We start from the raw sequence: 21,771 nt of genomic DNA on the forward strand, positions 1-21,771 counted from the left end.
CGAAGGCTAATCTCGGGCACATACTCTTTTATCAACTAGAAATGTCCAAATTGTAAAAAGTTGGAATTTACCGAATCAATGTAATAAGAATGAACCGCATGAGAGAAAAGGAAAAGTGAAGACAATACCACCGCCTTCTACCATCCATTTTAGAGGCGGGTCGGCTTCAGCCTTCATTCAACACTACCAGTCACTACCAGTTAACTACCAGTTAATAAAATGTGTTTTTATTTCAACGATGTGCGATATTAACGCTGAACACTCATTCTTCAGATTGATCTACCCGATTAAAAGAAAGTCACCACAAAATATGCAAAATATGATCGCTGTTCCTCGCCTATTGAAACAAGTTTCTGGTTAACCCTACACATAATCTAAAAAAATGTGGTGTGCAATGTACACAATATTGACCATGGCCCTCATTTGCTAAGATGAAGCTCTGCAACATTGTATAAATAGGCTACTGTGTTTTTTTCGTGTTTCATATTCAATATTGCTTGCTGAATAACTGCTGTCTGACCTCATGAAATGCATTGCTCCAATGCAATTCTCTGCAAATACATGTATGAAAACTGTTATTTTGCTGGGCAAAAAAACATTCTTATACATTTTACAATAGCATAATTAAGAATCGCCCACTGAAAAGTTGGATTTATAAAGGGAAGCGAAAGCCTGAACCATGCAGCCTTCTTTCACCACAAACGTACTTCATCATTATTATAGAATATGGACAACTTTAGCAATGTAGGTATCATATCGAATCACGATTAAAATAATCAGTTGTTAATAATTTCGAAAGTCTGCTACACTTAAATGATATAAAAAGAAACATGGTTCTATTGAGTATCTGCCTGACTCTGTTCGGCCGAGGCACAGCAGACTCCGATTGGTGCAGGTGGACGCAGTTCATGCACCAATCCGCTAAATTTTGCACCAGTCCGCTCTTTGGTGAACACAATTTGATGCTCAATACATCTCAATATTAGGCCTACATTTATTTTATTTCATTATAACACATTTTATTTAACCAATGCTTTCACTATCTGTACCACAACGTTTAATGTAAGGTTACTATTCCAATACAGTTCACTTTTTGACATTGATATGACTTTATTTCAGAGTGGACAATATCCAGTTCTGTGTCTAAAAAAAAGAGTCGAGCGCATGTTTCCACAGCATGTTTACAAGTACACACAGGTAGGATACACTTCAGTATCATATAGCAAGATGTTGATAGCCTAAACTATAGTATATGATTTTTTACCATTTCATGACAAATGATAAATGATAAATAAATGATAAATTGGAAGTTTTACCACGGAATTTATGAGACACCCTAATGCCTAAAACCCTGTGTTCTATCATGCAGGGCGAGGACCTCTCTGTGGTTGCATTAGAGGCTTCGGGATACATTGCTCAATTATATAATGACCGTTGTCCTGTCGCGTGGAACAAGAAAACGCCGAACCTGTTCATTAACAGATGACCTAGTTAAATTGAAATTAGAGGGATGCGTAAGTATGACCCGTCATGGTGTAAACTTAGCTATATTTGGGGGACAGATAATAATTTGCACGGGTCTTTAAATTGTGATTTAATCTCAATTATTTTTGCATAATATTTTCAGAACATATCTTAAGACAGAACTAATTCACTGACCACCATTTTATATTGTCTCCAGGTCGGGTAAGGTGTTGGGGCATCCTCTGGAGATGGAGGCTCGGTTACTTCAGGCAACGCGTCATGAAAACATATTTCGACAAGCTGAGCACCGTCTTGAAACTAAAGGTGGGTCCAATATCAAATGTCTTCGAAAAGAGGCTAAATTAATCATATGAAAGTTCTACATAACCGCAAATCGGATGAATTTTGCTGCCACAACTCACATGTGAAACATGGAACTTCCAAAGGCCTTTTTTGCCGTCGGATGCGTTGGCGCAGCACCTGCTGTGGTTGAGTTAACTTAAAAAATGCATGTCTCGTTTGCATACCAGGAACACAGCGCATGCGCATGTGAGATCGTGGGGTTGAGGTTCGCTTCAAACTGGTGCAGTTTTAAAAATTCCTCGACAGCAGAGTCAAGCGGTGACAAATCTACTGCAGAGTCAAGCAGTGAGGAAGAAGCGATATGTTGGACAAACCACATAATCATCAGAGACATGTGACATGCACCTGAGGCTGGCTAATAGATTGATGGATGATATATTTACTGACTGACTGATTTATAGGTGAAGGCTATGTATTTATTTATTCCTTTATCATTTTATACTAAAATTAAAAGAAAAAAAAGCATCTATTATCATATTGTTTGTATTCATTTACATATTCAGCCATCCATGCATTCATCCATTCAAACTGTCATGCATTAATTTGTTTATAGGCAATGTGCAGTTCAAAACAACAGCATAGTTGTCACTCAACCCCTATTTTGGTAAATAGCTGAGTGATAGGTTTCAATAAAAGTAACCACTATCAGAGAGATATTGTTTCAAGTAATCACCATCCAAGAGTTCAAAATGTAATTTTAACAACATTTGTAAGCTATACAATGTTTGTTTAGATGTACGTTGTTTCAAACAATGTCATAAAAAAGTACATTTTGGGTTCTGTTGAGGTAAGACAGGTGAACAAAGCTAATGAGGCATTTAAAAGTTATATATTCTTCAAGAGTCAATAAACCTGTGTAATTTAAAAGTCTAAATGGAATGTAGCCATCGCAGAAATTGTCCCTTTTGCTAAGCATATCCCAGACGATGAAAAGTAGTATTATTAGGGACTAGGATTTAGGTATTTTTCTAATAAGCCTACGATAACGTCATCACAACACATTGGCACATTGGTTTATTTATAGGAATATCCTTGCTTGTCTCTCGTAAGGGATAAATAGTCTCTCTCTCTCTCTCTCTCTCGTATTTTTCTAATAAGCCTACGATAACGTCATCACAACACATTGGCACATTGGTTTATTTATAGGAATACTTGTCTCGTAAGGGATAAATAGTCTCTCTCTCTCTCTCTCTCTCTCGCTCAGAAACGTTTGAGCTTTCACAAGGCCAGCTGTGAGTTACATTTTTTTTAAACTACTTAGGACAACGTGCCTCCCATGAAGGAACACTCGAAACACGATGAGAGGGTAGTGAAGCACAAGGAAAGAGAAATCCGGTCTTGCGGTTCACAAGGCAAAAGTTTCCCAAATTCATTCATTTTAACTCTTAATTTAGCGGGACACCCTTTCACTTTTTGTACATCCTTTCAATCCTCACTATTTAAATTCATCCACAGATATGGGATCAGAACACAAACCACATTTTCACTGGAGGAAAAGATCAATTTACTGGCAACAGGTGAGTCAACAATATGCTATCATTTGATAATTGCTTCAGGATACAAATATTGAATTATTATCAGGATTATATTCGACTAACAATGATCATCTGCTACAGATCATCTAACTACAATAAGAATGACACTTCAGACTGTCACTTGGATGAGCGCCTTCCTCTGCGTCGCGCAAGTTTGCTCCATGCCCATGCCTTGCCAGCTACAAGGACAGCTGGTGCGAATAACCCACAACCTACTGAGAGACATGGTACATTTTTTAACTTACTTTTGCTTTGAGATGTATTCTCCAACTATGTTTAACTGAATTCCTCAACGTGAATGCTGTATTTTCTATTTATTTCAGGGGGGCAATTTTCCTCTGGAGTGCCTGCAGGAGAATGTCTTCGTGGCATTCCCAGCCACCGCATTTTCAACCTCCGGCGCGCCACAGGTAAGGGCAAGCGAGTACATCCAAGTGTTTACAGCATGAAAGAGTATTTGCAACTGTTAGGATTAGAAAGTAGAACCCTTTATACTACAATTGATGTTATTTAAAATTATTGTTGTTGTCCGTTTCAGTTGAGCAGCAGTGGTGCTATGGCTATTTATGAGACATTGAAGAACATCGACACATTGTTTGGAGCTGGCGACCTGCCTACTAAGTGGGACCAACAGAAGTTGGAGAATTTTCAGAATATTGTATACCGCCAGATTGAAGAGAGCAAATGTGTGAGTTACTATGTCAACACAGATAGGTTAACTGTTTAATTGTGGTATTGTGGCATTTTTATTATTATTCATCGCCTGCCTTTTTCTTTCTGGCAGATGATGGGCAGTGTGGATACCAGTGATTATCTCATCAGGACAGAAGGACTGAAAACGTACTTTGGGAACATTGCAGGAGTCCTAAACGAAAAGGTAGACTATAGGTTAAACACAAATAGACAATGTTTTAGATAAAATCTCTACATTGGACAATATTACCCTACATTGCCCTAACAGTTTATTTGTATTTTCACAGAATTTCAGTTACTGCGCCTGGGAAGTGGTTCGAAAAGAGCTCCTGTACAGCCTACAGTTCATTCTGGAACACAACTCTGATAGCCTGCTGTGGGCCAACAGAACATGAATTTGAACTTGCAGAACTTTTTTACAGTTGTGTTTGATTTTAAAAGCCTACTATTCTACAATCATGTAATGTGCAACGTCAAACAGCAGTATTATTTATTAATGTATTTATTTATTTATTTAACAAGGTTATTTTTTTATGCATGCCTATTCATGAATTTATTGATTAATCTATTTGAAAATATGTTGCTCTTCATCAAATGTTAAGTTAATAAACATTTCTATAGTTTTAAATATTGTTAATCGGAGTGCTCATTCTGTAGCCAAGTCTGTCGATGTGTGAACATTCATATTTGTGTTAAACATGCTCAGAACATATGGATGGCAATACATTTAGTGCTTTAGCCTACGAATCAATTAAGGAAAGCCCTCAAATCAAGTCAAATGTATCTTCTCAAAATGTAGTTATATTGAAAATCCTTTTTTCAGTGAAGTGTGTTTTAGCATTGGACATGGCGGACCTGTTTTGAACGTTGTACTTAGAGTTCCTATACGAATTAATTTCCTACTATAGAGATCCTATTAAATTATTCGAAATCCTAATTCTATGGTTCCAACCCACTCTTTGGAATTGCGATCCACTATCAATACCGTAATCGGAACAATTTTAGCCGAATAGACTGAACGGGTGCACAGTGATTTCACAAGCAGTGAGGTAAAATGGTCGATCTTTAGCCTTCATTCAACACCATCAGTCTCTCTATTAATAACATGCATTTACATTTCAAAGGTGTGTTTTACAAACACTGAACAGACATATGTTTAGATTGCACTGCAATATGATTAAAAGAGAGTTAACAGACATAATGTGTGAGCAAAATGTGGTCTCTGTGAAATGTCATTTGAAACAACGGATCTTGCTAACCCGACACAGAATGTGAAAAGTGTGGTGTGCAATATGCACAATTTCAGCATATTTATATTGAACATGGCCCTCATTTAATAAGACAGAGACCTGCACCATTGTGTTACAGTTATTCGTTTTTCATATTCAATTATTGCCCGCTAAATATCTGCTTACTGTTATCATGAAATGCATGGCTCCAATGCAATTCTTTACATAGACATGTATGAAAACTGTTCACTTGCATTATATTCATCTGATTAATTTCACAATATAATAATTAAGAATCACTCACTGAAAATGTGGGCTAATAAAGTGAAGCAAAAGCCTGAACAATGCAACCTTCTTCAACACAAATAATTGTTTTTTATCTTCATGGAGCGATACTTGGTTTTATACTTCAACAATGTAGGTATCATATCGAATCAAGATTATAGGTTGTTAAACATTTATAATGTGTGCTGCTCTCAAGTTCTATCAAAAGAAACATGGCTTGAAATGGATGTGCGTCTGTCTGACTCTGTTCTGCTCGACAATGCAGCATCCCATCCGTGCAGGTGGACGCGGTTGGGCAGACTGAGCGATCTGAGCATAGATCTGCTCTTAGATATGGTGAATAACTTAAATTGCTCCAGTCCACTATTCTGTGTGCCCAAATTGATGCGCATAATAACGTGTCAAATAAGCTTGTTTACCAATCAGGACCTGAATATGACTACTTGTCACATAATAATTTAACGCGTTCATACATATTTACGTAGTTATTACACACTGATTACAATATCATTCGTATTACATATGTCACAACGATTCTTCGATAGGTATGCTCTGATGCTGTTAAAGTTGTCTCGCGCACCTACAGTGCTGGTCATAAAAAAAGATAACTATCTGGTGGATGCAAACAATGTTCTTCCTCAAAAACATAGCAAAACGACAATCTGTTTCAGTATCTATAGTTAGGTAGCTAACTATATAGCTTTGTGTCATCGTCTAAAATAACCCTAATTTATAAGACAGTTCTTATTTAATTAATGGTGGTCTGACCCATCTACGTTAAACTAGACACAATAAGGATTAGCCACAACAGTAGACTTTGCGGTTAGCCTTCAAAATAAAATTATGTCACTGACAGTGATGCAAAGTAATACAATAGTAGAATTATGCCATAATTTAATAGATCAAAGTAAACGAGTTTGTAATGTTGTTATTTAAAATCAACCAAAGACAACCATTTGTTAATTTGGGAGGAAACCTATGTAGAAAACCTGAAGTTTCAGGTGGCTAATATTTTTTTCATCGGTCTTTTTTTGGACACTTCTTCCAGGTGGCTGGGGGTCCCGGGGCTTCAGCGCAGGTGCACGATTCTCTACTTTGCGTACAGTCCCTGCTCTACTCATGGTGAACCTCCCTTCACATTTCTCACAGTCAATTGTGAATAACAACTCTTCAAATGTTTCCAGTGAAACGTCATGCAGAATCTGCATACCTACCATTTGATCTCAATCAGTTTAATGAGGATATACATTTACATTTTCTTGAGTTTCGTAGTCGCCTATAGTGTTGTTTTAAATGATTTACAATGAGTGAATTGTCGAGCAGATGGTGTAAACAAACTGTAGCATAGCCTACCTGTTTAGTTTAATTTCAAAGCACATATTTGGCCTAGCAGCACAATCGTCCTCAAATTTCATAAGAAATTCGTTTTTTTGTTGTTGTTGTTGTCTTACAGTAACGTTATACTACGCTATTATATTTGGTTCTGCTATGTAGAAAACTATCATTATGTGATCTTGCAGAAATAGATTCAGCTTTGATCTAACTTCATTAAATGAGCACCGTTCGCCACAGTAGGCTAGCATGTTGTCTATGAATAGAGAGGAGACTGTGTGGAGTTGGGGGTCCTGCACATGTGCAGAAGCTTCAGGACCTTTAGCTGTTGGGAGGAAATGTCCGTTTTTTTCAATTGCCTGTCTTTAAGTCACATCATTCTTTCAATAATCTCACCAGTAAAATCATAACTAACCAACACTAACACTTTGATGAAATTAATTCACTTTAAGCTGTCACTGTAGAATCAATATTGGTTTGTTCTTTACCTATAGAACACAACTTGAAACTTCAGGGGGAGGGACACAAGTGGTGGACCTGGTTTTCTGGATTTCAAGGTCTTTACACTGTCATTGTGAATAACATTTATCAAATGCATGTGTCAACAATGAATGCTTGGTTATGCTTTTCACTGAGTAAAAAGTCAAATCAATGTCATGGATATGAAATGGAAAAGTAAAAACGACGATAAGCATTTGTCTCCTGTGTTTACCAAAGTAATTTGTTTACATTGCCACTTTTTATTTATTTATTCCATTAATATGCCTACACTCTTTCACTGAACTAAATATAGAACCCAAGGTGTTCTTCCTCACTGAACCAAAGTTGGGTCCAAGAATAACTTTGTATGCTGCCATTTATGAATTATTACTGCTACTAATAAATAATATGTATAGATAAGAATATAATACATATATTTAATAAAGGACAAAAGAATACCAGCATAGTTTCGAGATTATATTATCATGTTATGCTAACGTCATCAGAAGCAGCCAAAAGAGTAGATCATCTGTCTCTAATAGAGTTACTGACAGACTCTGGGAAAAACAAATGGTGTTTTATCTTAAAAGTGATGTAATGATTAACTATTGAATCACCATGACATCTTACAAATAATTTATCTGATTGGTCTAATTATTCATTTTGGGGAGGAAAAAAAAGTGAATTGTGGCGGCTGCTACAATGTTGTACCAGGCTCATGTTACGCTTCCCAGGTGAAAGAGCATTGGGTAAGACAGACAGACAAACACGGAGAAAGTCTTGGTTAAGTGAAAGTGATGAAGGGATCTGGGACCAGCAGTGAAGCCGAGACGTATCAGTGGCTCCATAACAGCAACAATTTAGATTGTCTATCAATATCCGAAATAGACATAAGGTCTATGCTTTCCCAGCAGTTAACTGACTTGCCTAGTTAAATAAATGTAAAAACAAAGTAAAAAACAAGAATGGTCCACCACCCAAAGGACATTCATTCAACTTGGTGTGTGTTAGGCTACGTTATGTGAGCTAGCTTCCAGCAAGCTAGACGCCCATCTCGCCCCGTTGCAATGGACCGTTTTCTGATCAAGAGAAGAGATTTGATAGACATTGAAAATCCAGACCCAGGCCCTGTCTCAGAGGGGGCCAAAGAAGAATAGGGAGATAAGAAATAAGAAAAGAAAGATGAATCAGAGAGAGGAACTCGTGAGCCACGACGTGAGGGGGCACCAGAGCAGTTCGTCGCTGCTCGCTGTGCTCCCTCTGATTTAAACCAGTTAGTTACATGTTGAAGAACCAATTTATTTTATTATTTTTTTTACCTTTATTTTACTAGGCAAGTCAGTTAAGAACAAATTCTTATTTTCAATGACGGCCTAGGAACAGTGGGTTTAGTGCCTGTTCAGGGGCAGAACGACAGATTTGTACCTTGTCAGCTCGGGGGATTGAACTAAAAGCTAAACTAAAAACGAAACGCTCTAACCACTAGGCTACCCTGCCGCCCCAAAGCGTTGTCTTCGGTGTTATCCAGCCACAAATGTTGAACAGCAGGATCGCTACTTCAATCGTAGATGGTATGAGGATTACAAATGGCTGGAATGTTCTATTTCAAAAGGACCGTGCTTTCTGCTTTGCATGACGCCACTTTCAACGTCCCGGAAACCATGGCGGAGAGAAGGCGGCATTTACCCACGATGGCTACTGGAACTGGAAGAAAGCGACAAGTTCGTTCAAGACACTCAATGCTAGTGTTAAGCATACATATGCAATGATAGCGTGGAATGAGTGGACTATTCAGAAAGAGTCTGGGTCAACAATATGCAATGCTCTAAATGATGGACATTCGAAAATAGTCGGAGAGAACGGAGAGTATATGAGAGCAGTTGGAAAGTTCTTGTCCATGCTTAAAGGTTACAAAGACTACTTCGTGGACGCATGCTGCGTGTAAAAACCTACCTGAGAAACAAAATGGCAAACACTCGACTCAGCAACCTTGACTGCCTGTCCATACACGCAGAAAGAACAAATTTGCAACGAACCACAACAACAGACGCATGTCCTTCTATAAAACAACACTTGATGAGTAATTGATTCATTTAATATAAATATGCCATAGGATATTATTATGTGGTATTAAGTTAGGTAATTTTGTATATTGTGCGATGCATATTTTTTCAATAGAAATGTAATCACTAAGATTGTGATGATAGCCAGTTCGTTTTACAAGTGTGTGACACAGGCACAGGCACAGGCTAAATACATTGCACTTCTCGTTGTGGCAGCACTTTGGATATTATTAATTGAATTTCTGACGTTGTGATAGCCATTTCATCCGAAACATTATTACCAATGTACAGTTGTCTGATTATGCATATGAAATAAATGCACTTCTTGTTGTTGTCGCATTTTGGATGTATTGTGCTGTTATTGTTGAAAGACTTCAGTGCATGGGCGCTGTCCGGTGCCTTGTGGTCACTTGTAGCTATCACTTGGGCTTATAGCTATTTTGTTGAATATTCTTTCGATAAATTAAATTTAAAAAATTACATTTATATCAATGTGCTGTGTGTCATATCTGGTTTTATTGAAAAAAACGAGAACTTCCTTGTAACTCTGAAGTCATGAAAATGGACTATTTTCTTAGCAGCCCCAGGTATTGGGCAAGCCCCCCTTAAGCCTCCGGAGAGAAAAAAAAATCCTGGCGCTGTGCCTGCTTGCAAGAACCCCGCGAAAAAATATTTCGGACTAAATTAGAACGAAACCCACTACATTTATTTATTATGTGGGTAAATGTCTTAAGTTTGGGATTTATTTCGACTTCGACGATTTTGTTATCAGATTTTTTTATAACGTTTTTTTTTTTGCTGTTAAATGCCTAGTTTATAATCGCGAATAGCCTATATCTCAATATAATAACCTACATTGTCGTGGTTAAACTACCATTCAACGCTGAGATTTGGTCGTCCAGAAGAAGGACCAGGCATGGAATTCCTTTGCCGGCATGTGCAAGAGTCTGGAAAGTTAAAGTCCCCGCCTCCGATAGGTTAATCCGGGAAATTCTCCATACAGCTTTCCCTTTCCCAACTCCACATACAACTCCTTAACAGAGCCAAAATGTTCAAACTCAACAGGAAAAGTAAGAACGAAGCAAACGACTATTTAGAATGTATACAAAGGAGAACTGGACGTGTATTTGTCTTATTATTTGCGGTATGCAGAGCGTGTGTCATTGCTGTGACTGGATTCGACACCACTACGGCCTCTTGAGCGAAGAATACCTTTCCCTGCTGGACCAGATGGTGAGTTATCAGCACACTGTAAAAGGAGAATGAATGCATGTATTAAGGACAGCAAAACAAACAACCAAGCAAAATAGTAATGTGATTTAGCCTTTGTGTTAGAAGACTGTAATCTATATGTGAATAGCCATAGTAAAAGGGCGCTATAGCGGATATAATGACAGAGCGATCACGAGAGGATATATACATTAGGCTTATACTGTCCTTGCAGTATAAGCTATACTTTTAGACACGTGACTTAAAATACTATATTGGTGGTTTTCCAGGGAGGAGACATCACAGAGCAGGAGGCCCCTGTCTTTTTCCCCGAATCACTATACATAGATGACGCCAAGGTAAAAACTAGAATTTTGACTTTTCATGTTCTGATATGCTTTAGTATAGCGGTCCTGACCCAACGTTACATTGATGGCATAATTGAACCCTATACTGTTTATCGTCTTCTTTTTATAACTGCATGTGTAGTTTGAGGACAAAGTCAGATTCCGGAACGAGACCATCTATCAAATCACAAAAATGTTTGATGGGAATATGAAGGCTGTCACCTGGGACAAGAAAAAGCTGGACGATTTCCTCAACATTCTCGAAGGCCAATTTGAGAACCTTAAATCCTGTGTAAGTAACGGTTCTATTTAAAGTATAATTTATCCCTGTTTTGGTCAGGGCTCTCCAACCCTGTTCATGGAGAGCTACCCTCGTGTAGGTTTTCGCTCCAACCCCAGTTGTAACCAACCTGATTCAGTTTATCAACCAGCTAATTAATCGGCTGGGCTAGATGAGGATTGTAGTCAAAACCTAAATGACCGTATCTCTTCAGGAACAGGGTTGGAGGGCCCTGTTTTAGGTGTAGACTATTAACTGTACAAGTGAGAATCTGTGGGCTATTATGTTCAGTGGAAGGCTAATTTTGTCCAACAGGTATCACCTGCCAAGAAACCCGAGAGGAGACTGAAACGCTACTTCAAGAAGTTGAATAGGAAGGTTCTGAGAAAAATGGTGAGTTTGTTTTCGGATGGCAACGTGTTTAATACATCTGATCAAATGAATATAAACTAGGCTACACAAGAGCAGTTTTGGTGCACTTTTTCGGTTCTGGGGACATATGTATCAAGCGTCGAAGAGAAGTGCTGATCTAGTATGAGGTCTCCTCTGTCCTTATTCATAGTGATCTAAATGACAAAACGGATCCTAAATCAACACTCCTACTCCGAGGAGCTTCATACATTACTATTATTACATACGGCCCCAGCTCTTTGTTGTTCAAGACAAAATGGTCATGATATGTATGATATCTAATATGTACATTTTCCTTTGTTTTTCAGAACTACAGTGCGCAGGCGTGGGAGCTCATCAGGAAAGAGACGAAACATAATCTGCAAAGACTGGATATTTTTTAGGCAAAGATGCACTGATCATCCGGACTCATCTCAGAAGCTACACATTTACCAGTTTATAAGAATGCAAACAATCACGTGGGACCCTGTTAGTCTATTTATTATATTTAAAATCATAATAAATATATCATAGTTTGTAATTATTATACATTTCTCTTTTGTACCTGTGTTGAACTAAACTGTATTACCTGTCTACTTAAAAACCTGTGAAAAAGAACAATATTGAAAATGTGTCTATTTGAATTTCACTGCGTCTCTTTCTGCTTTTTCAGTGTCTCACACTTATTCTCAGTGGTGGAAAAATTACCCTTTTGTAATTATGGGTAAAAGTAAAGTAACCTTAATAGAAAGTGACTAAAGTAAAAGTAAAAGTCACCCAGTAAAATTCTACTTGTGTAAAAATATTTGGTTATACTTAAGTATCAAAAGTAAATGTTATTGCAAAAAATATACTTAAGTATCAAAGTAAAAGTATAAACTATTTCCAATTCCTTATATTAAGCAATCCAGACGTCACCATTTTCTCATTTTTTAAATTGAAAACCAGAGACAGTAGGGATGACCAGGGATGTACTGTTGATAAGTGCATGAATTGGACAATTTCCTGTCCTAATTAGCATTCAAAATGTTACGAGTACTTTTGGGTGTCAAGGAAAATGTATGGAGTAAAACGTACAATATTTTCTTAAATGTAATGAAGTAAAAGTAAATGTAGTCAAAAATATAAATAGTAAAGTAAAGTACAGATACCGCAGAAATGTCTTAAGTAGTTATTTAATGTATTTTTACTTAAGTACTTACACCACTGCTTATTCTAGATATTTGACCTGTTTAATACTTAGAAATGCGCCTGTTGTAGACAGACAGGGTGTCTGAGGGTTGCTCACAAGGTCGGCTCAGCGGGAGAGAAAATATTGGCTGAACACCCAGACTGTGGTTGCCAGGTGTTGTCCTCCTCCGCATCCGGTCTTTGAGAGCAAATGCTTTGCTGAGAAAGGAGACACTTGGTTATCTTTGTGTAACCCGTAGCGATAGTATCAATATGCCGAGGGGTAAGTACCTCGTCAGAGCCTCTGATTAACTTCCACATGAAGCGCTGTTTGTCTGTAATCTCTCCAATAAATATACATTCATTTAAGCTTGACTTTGGGGTCCTTAGTAGTAATTCCACGACTTGTGAATGAAATGTATTTTGTCTAAATTGTCAAAATTTCGTTCTTGTCTAAAGCCAATAAGAGTGTTTTTATCTAACCATCTGAGGGGATGCAGATTAAACGAGTTGCTGATCGTCAGTCACATGATAATTCTACTTCATACACCACATGACCAGACGTATGTGGACACCTGCTCATCGAACATCTCATTCTCCCCTTTGCTGCTATAGTAGCCTCCACTCTATGGGAATGCTTTCCACTAGAAGTTACTTGGAACATTGATGCGGGGAGTTGCTTCTATTCAATTCTATTCAGCCACAAGAGCATTGGTGAGGTCGGGCACTGATGTTGGGCGATTAGCCCTGGACACCAAGTGTCTCGTTCCATTTTTTTTTTTTTTTCCCTTAATATTACTTGGCAAGTCAGTTAAGAACAAATTCTTATTTTCAATAATGGCCTAGGAACAGTGTGTTAACTGCCTGTTCAGGGGCAGAACGACAGATTTGTACCTTGTCAGCTCGGGGGATTTGAACTTGCAACCTTTCGGTTACTAGTCCAACACTCTAACCACTAGGCTACCCTACCGCCCCCCGAAGGCTATCCCGAAGGTGTTCAATGGGGTTGATATCAGGGCTCGGTGCAAGCCAGTTCTTACACACCAATCTTGACAAACCATTTCATTATGGACCCTGTTTGGTGCATTGGGGCATTGTAAGGCTGAAACAGGAAAGGGCCTTCCCTAAACTGTCACCACAAAGTTGGAAGCACAGAATTGTCTAGAATGTATGCTGTAATGTTAACATTTCCCTTCATTGGAGCTAAGGGGCCCCAGACCACTATTCCTCCTCCACCAAACTTTACAGTTGGTACTATCCATTCGGGCAGTTAGTGTTCTTCTGGCATCCGCCAAACTCAGATTTGTCCGTCTGACTGCCAGATGGTGAAGCACGATTCATCACTACAGAAAATGTGTTTCCACTGCTCCAGAGTCCAATTGCAGCAAGCTTGACACCACTCCAGCCGACGCTTGGCATTGCGCATGGTGATCTTGGGCTTGTGTGCGGCTGCTCGGCCATGGAAACCCATTTCATGAAGCTCTCGACGAACAGTTCTTGTGCTGACATTGATTCCAGAGGCAGTTTGGAACTCATTAATGAGTGTTGCAACCAAGGAGAGACAATTTTTACGTACTATGCTCTTCAGCACTCAGTGGTCCGGTTCTGTTGCTTTTGTAGCCTACCATTTCGCGACTGAGCCATTATTGCCCTTCGACAGAAGGATTTGATTTGCCAGGTAGTCCTGAGGCATGGTCCTAGGGCTCAGGTCAAGAAAGAAAGAAAGAAAGAAAGAAAGACACAGACAGACAGACACAGACAGACAGACAGACACAGGAAAAAAAAGAAAAAAAAGAAAAAAAGAAAGAAAGAAAGAAGGAAAGAAGGAAATAAATAAAGGAGAGAGAGAGAAAGGAGAGAAAGAGATTTAGAGAGATCATGCTTAAATTCACACAGGACACCAGATAAGACAGGAGAAATACTCCAGATATAACAGACTGACCCTAGCCGCCCGACACAAACTACTGCAGCATAAATACTGGAGGCTGAGACAGGAGGGGTCAGGAGACACTGTGGCTGTCACGGCCATCGAAAGAAGAGGACCAAAGTGCAGTGTGGTGAGCGTACATTTCTCTTTTCATTTAAAATGTCGCCAACAAAACAAGAACCGACGAACAACCGGGAAGCTTACAGGGCTAAGTGCCACGAACAAAAGATAACTACCCACACTGAAAGGAGGGGAAAAGGCCTACCTAAGTATGAGTCCCAATCAGAGACAACGATAGACAGCTGTCCTTGATTGAGAACCATACCCGGCCAAAACATAGAAATAAAGAAACATAGAAAACAAAACATAGAATGCCCACCCAACATCACACCCTGACCTAACCAAATAGAGAAATAAAACGTCTCTCTAAGGTCAGGGCGTGACAGTGGCCCCATCTGATGATACCCCCGGACAGAGCCAAGCAGGCAGGATATAAAAGAGGAACACACTTCAGTATCATATGGCAAGATTTTAATAGGCTAAACTATAGTATATGATGTTTTTACAACTTCAAAATGATACATTGGAAGTTTATCCATGGAATTTACACCCTAATGCCTAAACCCCTGTTTTCTTTTACAGAGGTGAGGACGTCCCTGTAGTTGCATTAGAGGCTTTGGGATATATAGCCCAATTATTTAACGGCCTGACTCCTGTCAGGTGGAACAAGGAAACACTGAAACTGTTCAAAAACAGATGACCTAGTTAATTTAATACATTGGAGGGATGCGTCAGTATGATCCGTCATGGTGTAGCCTAAGCTATATTTGGGGAGCAGGCAATAATTGGCACAGGTCTTTAATTTGTGATTTAATCTAAATGATACTTGAATAACATTTTCAGAACCTTTATTAAAACAGAATTATTTCACTGACCACCATGTTATATTGTCTCCAGGTCGGGTAAGGTGTTGGGGTATCCTCTGGAGATGGAGGGTCGGTTTCTTCAGGCAACGCGTCTCTGAAAACATATTTCGATCACCACAAATTGGATGAATTTTGCTGCAACAACTCACATTTGAAACTTGGAACTTCCAAGCGCCGTTTTTGTCGTCGGTTGCGTTGGCCCAGCACCTGCTGTGGTTGAGTTGACTGAAAAAATGCACATGTTGTTTGCCCTCCAGGAACACAGCGCACAGCGGAAGTTCACTCCAAACTGATGCAGTTTTAAGAATTCCTCGACAGCAGAGTCAAGCGGTGACAATGTCGACTGCAGAGTCAAGCAGTGAGGAAGAAGCGGTCTGTTGGATAACCACATAACACCATTGGAGACATGTGACATGTACCTGAGGCTGGCTAATAGATTGATGGATGATATATTTACTGACTGACTGATTTATTTATATGTGAAGGCTATGTATTTATTTATTCCTTTACTTACCTATAACAAAATGAAATGGCATGCATCTATTATCATATTGTTTGAATTCATTTTCATATTCAGTCATCCATGCATTCATCCATTCAGTCAATCATGCATTCATTTGTTTACAGGCAATATGCAGTTCAAAGCAACAGCATAGTGGTCACTCAACCCCTATTTTGGTAAATAGCTGAGTGATAGGGTTCGATAAAAGTCCCCACTGTCAGAGAGCTATTGATTCAAGTAATGACCATCCAAGCGTTTAAAATTATAATTTGAAGTACATTTCGAAGCTATACAGTGTTTGTTTAGATGTAGTTTCAAACAATGTCATAAAAAATACATTTTGGGTTCTGTTGAGGTAAGACAGGTGAACGAAGCTCATGAGGCATTTAAAAGGAATATATTCTTTAAGAGTCAATAACCCTGTGTATCATTAATTTAAAAGTCTAAATTGGATGTAGCAATCGCAGTAATGTCCCCTTTTGCTAAGCATATCCAAGACGATGAAAAGTATGATTATTAGGAATTAGGAATATTTCCAATAAGCCTACGATAACGTCATCACAACACATTGGCACATTGGTTTATTTATAGGAATATCCTTGCTAGTCTCTCGTAAGGAATAAATAGTCAAGCGATAATGTCAGCCTGATTATTCAGATGCAGACGTCATAAAATGCTGGTTAATTTCAATTTAATCATCAGTTATTATCAAGAGTTTAATTCAAATGTATAGACATGAATGGGATTAAAGACAGAAGATCCAAACAGAACGAGATCATATTAAATCATCATCTCTCACTCCCTCTCTCTCACAGACACGCGCACGCAGACAGACACACACACAGAGAGAGAGAGAGACAAACAAACAAACAAGCAAATAAAGAGGTCAACAGCATTCATTGTAAAGTTAAGGGGTCGATATTCTCTCTCTGTCACTCTCTCTCCTTCTCCCTGACTTAGATACATTTGAGCGGTCACAAGGCCAGTTATGAGTTACATTTTCTAAACCTACCGAGACCAAGTGCCTCCTATGTAGGACCACTCGAAACATGATGAGAGGGAAGTGGAGCAAACGAAAAGAGAGATCCGGTCTTGCGGTTCACTAGGCAAAACTTTCCCAAATTCATTCATTTTAACTCCTAATTTAGCGAGACACCCTTTCACTTTTTGTACATCCTTTCAACCCTCGCTATTTAAATTAATCCGAAGAAATGGAATCAGAACACAAACCACATTCTCACTGGAGGAAATTTGCAATTTACTGGCAACAGGTGAGTCAACAATATGCTATCATTTTATAATTGATTCAGGATTCAATTAATTCATTATTTTCACGATTCTTTTCAAATAACAAAGATCTTCTGCTGCAGATCATCTAAATACAATAATAATGGTACTTCAGACTGTCACTTGGATGAGCGCCTTCCTCTGCGTCGCGCAAGTTTGCTCCATGCCCATGCCTTGCCAGCTACAAGGACAGCTGGTGCGAATAACCCACAACCTACTGAGAGACATGGTACATTTTTTAAATTACTTTTGAGATGTATTCTCCAACTATGTTTAACTGAATTCCTCAACGTGAATGCTGTATTTTCTATTTCTTTCAGGGGGGCAATTTTCCTCTGGAGTGCCTGCAGGAGAATGTCTTCGTGGCATTCCCAGCCACCGCATTTTCAACCTCCGGCGCGCCACAGGTAAGGGCAAGCGAGTACATCCAAGTGTTCTTTACAGCATGAAAGAGTATGTGCAACTGTTAGGATTAGAAAGTAGAACCCTGTATACTACAATTGATGTTATTAAAAATTATTGTTGTTGTCCGTTTCAGTTGAGCATCAGTGGTGCTATGGCTATTTATGAGACATTGAAGAACATCGACACATTGTTTGGAGCTAACGACCTGCCTACTAAGTGGGACCAACAGAAGTTGGAGAATTTTCAGAATATTGTATACCGCCAGATTGAAGAGAGCCAATGTGTGAGTTACTATGCCAACACGCATCGCTTAACTGTTTAATTGTGGCATTGTGGCATTTTTTATTATTATTCATCGCCTGCCTTTTTCTTTCTGGCAGATGATGGGCAGTGTGGATACCAGTGATTATCTCATCAGGACAGAAGGACTGAAGACGTACTTTGGGAATATTGCAGCAGTCCTAAACGAAAAGGTAGACTAAAGGTTAAACACAAATAGACATTGTTTTGATAATATCTCTACATTTGACAATATTAACCTACATTGCCCTAACAGTTTATTTGTATTTTCGCAGAATTTCAGTTACTGCGCCTGGGAAGTGGTTCGAAAAGAGCTCCTGTACAGCCTACAGTTCATTCTGGAACACAACTCTGATAGCCTGCTGTGGGCCAACAGAACATGAATTTGAACTTGGATAACTTTTTTACAGTTTTGTTTTACAATTGTGCTTGATTTTAAAAGCCTACTATTCTACAATCATGTAATGTGCAACGTCAAAAAGCAATATTATTAATGTATTTATTTATTTATCCTGGTTAATTATTTATGTATGCCTACATATTAATTTGATGTATCTATTTGAAAATCATCAAATATTAAGTTAATAAACATTTGTATACTTTTAAATATTATTCATCTGAGTGCTCATTCTGAAGCCCAGTCTGTCGATGTGTGAACATTCAGATTTGTATTAAACATGCTCAGGTCATATGGATGTTAGAACTATTAGTCCTATAGCATACGAATCCATTAAGGAAAGCCCTAAAAACAAGTCAAATGTATCTTCTCAAAATTTAGTTTTATTCCAAATCCTTTTTTTCAGTGAGGTGTGTTTTAGCACTGGACAATGCGGGCCTGTTTTGAGCGTTGTACTCTGAGCTCCTATGCAACTTCCGTTCCGACCATGGAGATCCTATAACATTTTATAATTCCCAATTCTGTGGTTCCAACTCCCTCTATGAAATTGCTTTCCACAGTAAATAACGTAATCGGAACAATATTAGCCCAATAGACTGAACAGGTGCACTGTGAATTCACTTAAGCTAGCCCAGCTCATTTAATCCCCACCGTTTCACTTAGGTGTCATAATTGTTCACCAAATGTACATTATCCCAGGGGCGTTGAAAGACAAAATGTAAGTAACCGAATTTCTGTCCCTCTTACTGCCCCGGATGCCTCTGTTGATCCTACAGCTATTGTCTTTTATATATACAGTGGGGCAAAAAAAAGTATTTAGTCAGCCACCAATTGTGCAAGTTCTCCCACTAAAAAGATGAGAGGCCTGTAATTTTCATCATAGGTCCACTTCAACTTTGACAGACAAAAATAGAAAAAAAAATCCCCCAAATCCCATTGTAGGATTTTTAATTAATTAATTTGCAAATTATGGTGGAAAAATAAACTTTTGTTATTGACCAAATGCTATCTCAATACTGGGGTGGCAGGGTAGCCTAGTGGTTAGAGTGTTGGACTAGTAACCGAAAGGTTGCAAGTTTGAATCCCTGAGCTGACAAGGTACAAATCTGTCATTCTGCCCCTGAACAGGCAGTTAACCCATTGCTCCTAGGCCACCATTGAAAATAAGAATTTGTTCTTAACTGACTTGCCTAGTAAAAATAAATATATATATATATATATATCCTTTGTTGGCAATGACAGAGGTCAAACATTTTCTGTAAGTCTTCACAACACTGTTGCTGGTATTTTGGCCCATTCCTCCATGCAGATCTCCTCTAGAGCAGTGATGTTTTGGGGCTGTTGCTGGGCAACACAGACTTTCAACTCCCTCCAAAGTTTTTCTATGGGGTTGAGATCTGGAGACTGGCTAGGCCACTCCAGGACCTTGAAATGCTTCTTACGAAGCCACTCCTTCGTTGCCCGGGCAGTATGTTTGGGATCATTGTCATGCTGAAAGACCCAGCCATGTTTCATCTTCAATGCGCTTGCTGATGGAAGGAGGTTTTCACTCAAAATCTCACGATACATGGCCCCATTCATTCTTTCCTTTACACGGATCAGTTGTCCTGGTCCCTTTGCAGAAAAACAGCCCCAAAGCATGATGTTTCCACCCCCATGCTTCACAGTAGGTATGGTGTTCTTTGGATGCAACACAGAACTTATTTGTCCTCCAAACACAACGGGTTGAGTTTTTACCAAAAGGTTATATTTTAGTTTCATCAGACCATATGACATTCTCCCAAGTTTCTTCTGGATCATCCAAATGCTCTCTAGCAAACTTCAGACGGGCCTGGACATGTACTGGCTTAAGCAGGGGGACACGTCTGGCACTGCAGGATTTGAGTCCCTGGCGGTGTAGTGCGTTACTGATGGTAGGCTTTGTTACTTTGGTCCCAGCTCTCTGCAGGTCTTTCACTAGGTCCCCCCGTGTGGTTCTAGGATTTTTGCTCACCATTCTTGTGATCATTTCGACCCCACGGGGTGAGATCTTGCGTGGAGCCCCAGATCGAGGGAGATTATCAGTGGTCTTGTATGTCTTCCATGTCCTAATAATTGCTCCCACAGTTGATTTCTTCAAACCAAGCTGCTTACCTATTGCAGATTCAGTCTTCCCAGCCTGGTGCAATTTGCAAATAAATTCATTAAAAATCCTACAGTGATTTTCTGGATTTCTTTTTCTAATTTTGTCTGTCATAGTTGAAGTGTACCTATGATGAAAATTACAGGCCTCTCTCATCTTTTTAAGTGGGAGAACTTGCACAATTGGTGGCTGACTAAATACTTTTTTTGCCCCACTGTGAGGAAGAAGCGGTCGTTTGGAGAACCACATAATCATCATTGGAGACATGTGACATGTTTCTGAGACTGGCTAATAGATTGACAGCTGATGTATTTACCGACTGAATGATTTGTTTATAAACATTAGTTGACTGATATTTATATGTGAAGGCTTTGTATTTATTCCTTTATAATAAAATTAAACAATTATTCTCATTTCGTTTTTATTAATTCATTTATATATTCAGCCATCCATGCATTCATCCTGCCATTCTTTATTGTATTCATTTGTTTATAGACTGACTATTGTAAAGGACTAATCTGCAGTTCAAACAACACCAAAGCCGTTACTGAACCACTATTTTTTCATAATAGCTGAGGAATGGGGTTGGAGAAAAGTAACCACTGTCACAGAGCTATGGATGAAAGGAAGGTCCACCTATGAGATTAAAAGTTGTAGGCTAGTTTTAAGTACAGTTGGAAGCTATATCCTGTGTTTTTCTACATTTACATGGTTTCAAACAATGTCAAACATTTTTTTATTTTGGGTTCTGATGAGGTAAGACAGTAGTTGAACTAAGCTCACGAGGATTGTAAAATGTATATATATATATTCTTCAAGAATCAATGGGTAGCTTGCGTATGATTTAAAAAAAATGGATGTGGTAATCGCAGAAATTTCCCTTCAGCGTCGTATGTCGGGGATGATGAAACGTTATAGTATTAGGAATTATGATTTAGGTAATTTTCTAATCAACCTACGATTACGTTATCACAACACATCGGCAAATTGGTTCATTCATATAGGCCTGCTTGCCTCTCCCAACGACAAACTATTAAAATGTTAATGTTAGCAGGATTATTCAGA

General features: G+C 38.7%; 3 protein-coding genes across 3 annotated transcripts; all 3 read left to right on the top strand.

Annotated features, from left to right (window-relative positions):
- Nucleotides 1-3,463: 3,463 nt before the first annotated feature.
- LOC135555054 (interferon alpha-6-like) lies at nt 3,464-4,450 on the top strand. The gene is made up of 5 exons (XM_064987423.1): nt 3,464-3,589; nt 3,686-3,772; nt 3,901-4,050; nt 4,147-4,239; nt 4,343-4,450. Exons 1-5 carry the CDS (start codon nt 3,464-3,466, stop codon nt 4,448-4,450), a joined length of 564 nt encoding a protein of 187 aa, XP_064843495.1.
- A 6,092-nt stretch (nt 4,451-10,542) lies between these two features.
- Nucleotides 10,543-12,074, top strand: LOC135555055 (interferon a3-like). The gene is made up of 5 exons (XM_064987424.1): nt 10,543-10,677; nt 10,944-11,012; nt 11,143-11,292; nt 11,596-11,673; nt 12,000-12,074. Exons 1-5 carry the CDS (start codon nt 10,543-10,545, stop codon nt 12,072-12,074), a joined length of 507 nt encoding a protein of 168 aa, XP_064843496.1.
- Nucleotides 12,075-17,585: 5,511 nt separating this feature from the next.
- Nucleotides 17,586-18,570, top strand: LOC135555056 (interferon alpha-6-like). Its single transcript, XM_064987425.1, has 5 exons — nt 17,586-17,711; nt 17,803-17,889; nt 18,021-18,170; nt 18,268-18,360; nt 18,463-18,570. The coding sequence occupies exons 1-5, from the start codon at nt 17,586-17,588 to the stop codon at nt 18,568-18,570; spliced, it is 564 nt and encodes a 187-aa protein (XP_064843497.1).
- Nucleotides 18,571-21,771: the final 3,201 nt, after the last annotated feature.

This window comes from Oncorhynchus masou, chromosome 15 (assembly GCF_036934945.1).
Source record: "Oncorhynchus masou masou isolate Uvic2021 chromosome 15, UVic_Omas_1.1, whole genome shotgun sequence".
NCBI classification, from domain to species: domain Eukaryota; kingdom Metazoa; phylum Chordata; class Actinopteri; order Salmoniformes; family Salmonidae; genus Oncorhynchus; species Oncorhynchus masou.

What these genes read in the sequence shown, in the direction of transcription:
- LOC135555056 (XM_064987425.1), top strand. Translation starts at nt 17,586, where the DNA reads ATGGTACTTCAGACTGTCACTTGGATGAGCGCCTTCCTCTGCGTCGCG. An exon ending in ACAACCTACTGAGAGACATG is followed by an intron (nt 17,712 to 17,802) that starts GTACATTTTTTA and finishes TATTTCTTTCAG; the next exon opens with GGGGGCAATTTTCCTCTGGA. An exon ending in CAGCAGTCCTAAACGAAAAG is followed by an intron (nt 18,361 to 18,462) that starts GTAGACTAAAGG and finishes GTATTTTCGCAG; the next exon opens with AATTTCAGTTACTGCGCCTG.
- LOC135555054 (XM_064987423.1), top strand. Translation starts at nt 3,464, where the DNA reads ATGACACTTCAGACTGTCACTTGGATGAGCGCCTTCCTCTGCGTCGCG. An exon ending in CAACCTCCGGCGCGCCACAG is followed by an intron (nt 3,773 to 3,900) that starts GTAAGGGCAAGC and finishes TGTCCGTTTCAG; the next exon opens with TTGAGCAGCAGTGGTGCTAT. An exon ending in AGATTGAAGAGAGCAAATGT is followed by an intron (nt 4,051 to 4,146) that starts GTGAGTTACTAT and finishes TCTTTCTGGCAG; the next exon opens with ATGATGGGCAGTGTGGATAC.
- LOC135555055 (XM_064987424.1), top strand. Translation starts at nt 10,543, where the DNA reads ATGTATACAAAGGAGAACTGGACGTGTATTTGTCTTATTATTTGCGGT. An exon ending in TTTCCCTGCTGGACCAGATG is followed by an intron (nt 10,678 to 10,943) that starts GTGAGTTATCAG and finishes GTGGTTTTCCAG; the next exon opens with GGAGGAGACATCACAGAGCA. An exon ending in TTGAGAACCTTAAATCCTGT is followed by an intron (nt 11,293 to 11,595) that starts GTAAGTAACGGT and finishes TTTGTCCAACAG; the next exon opens with GTATCACCTGCCAAGAAACC.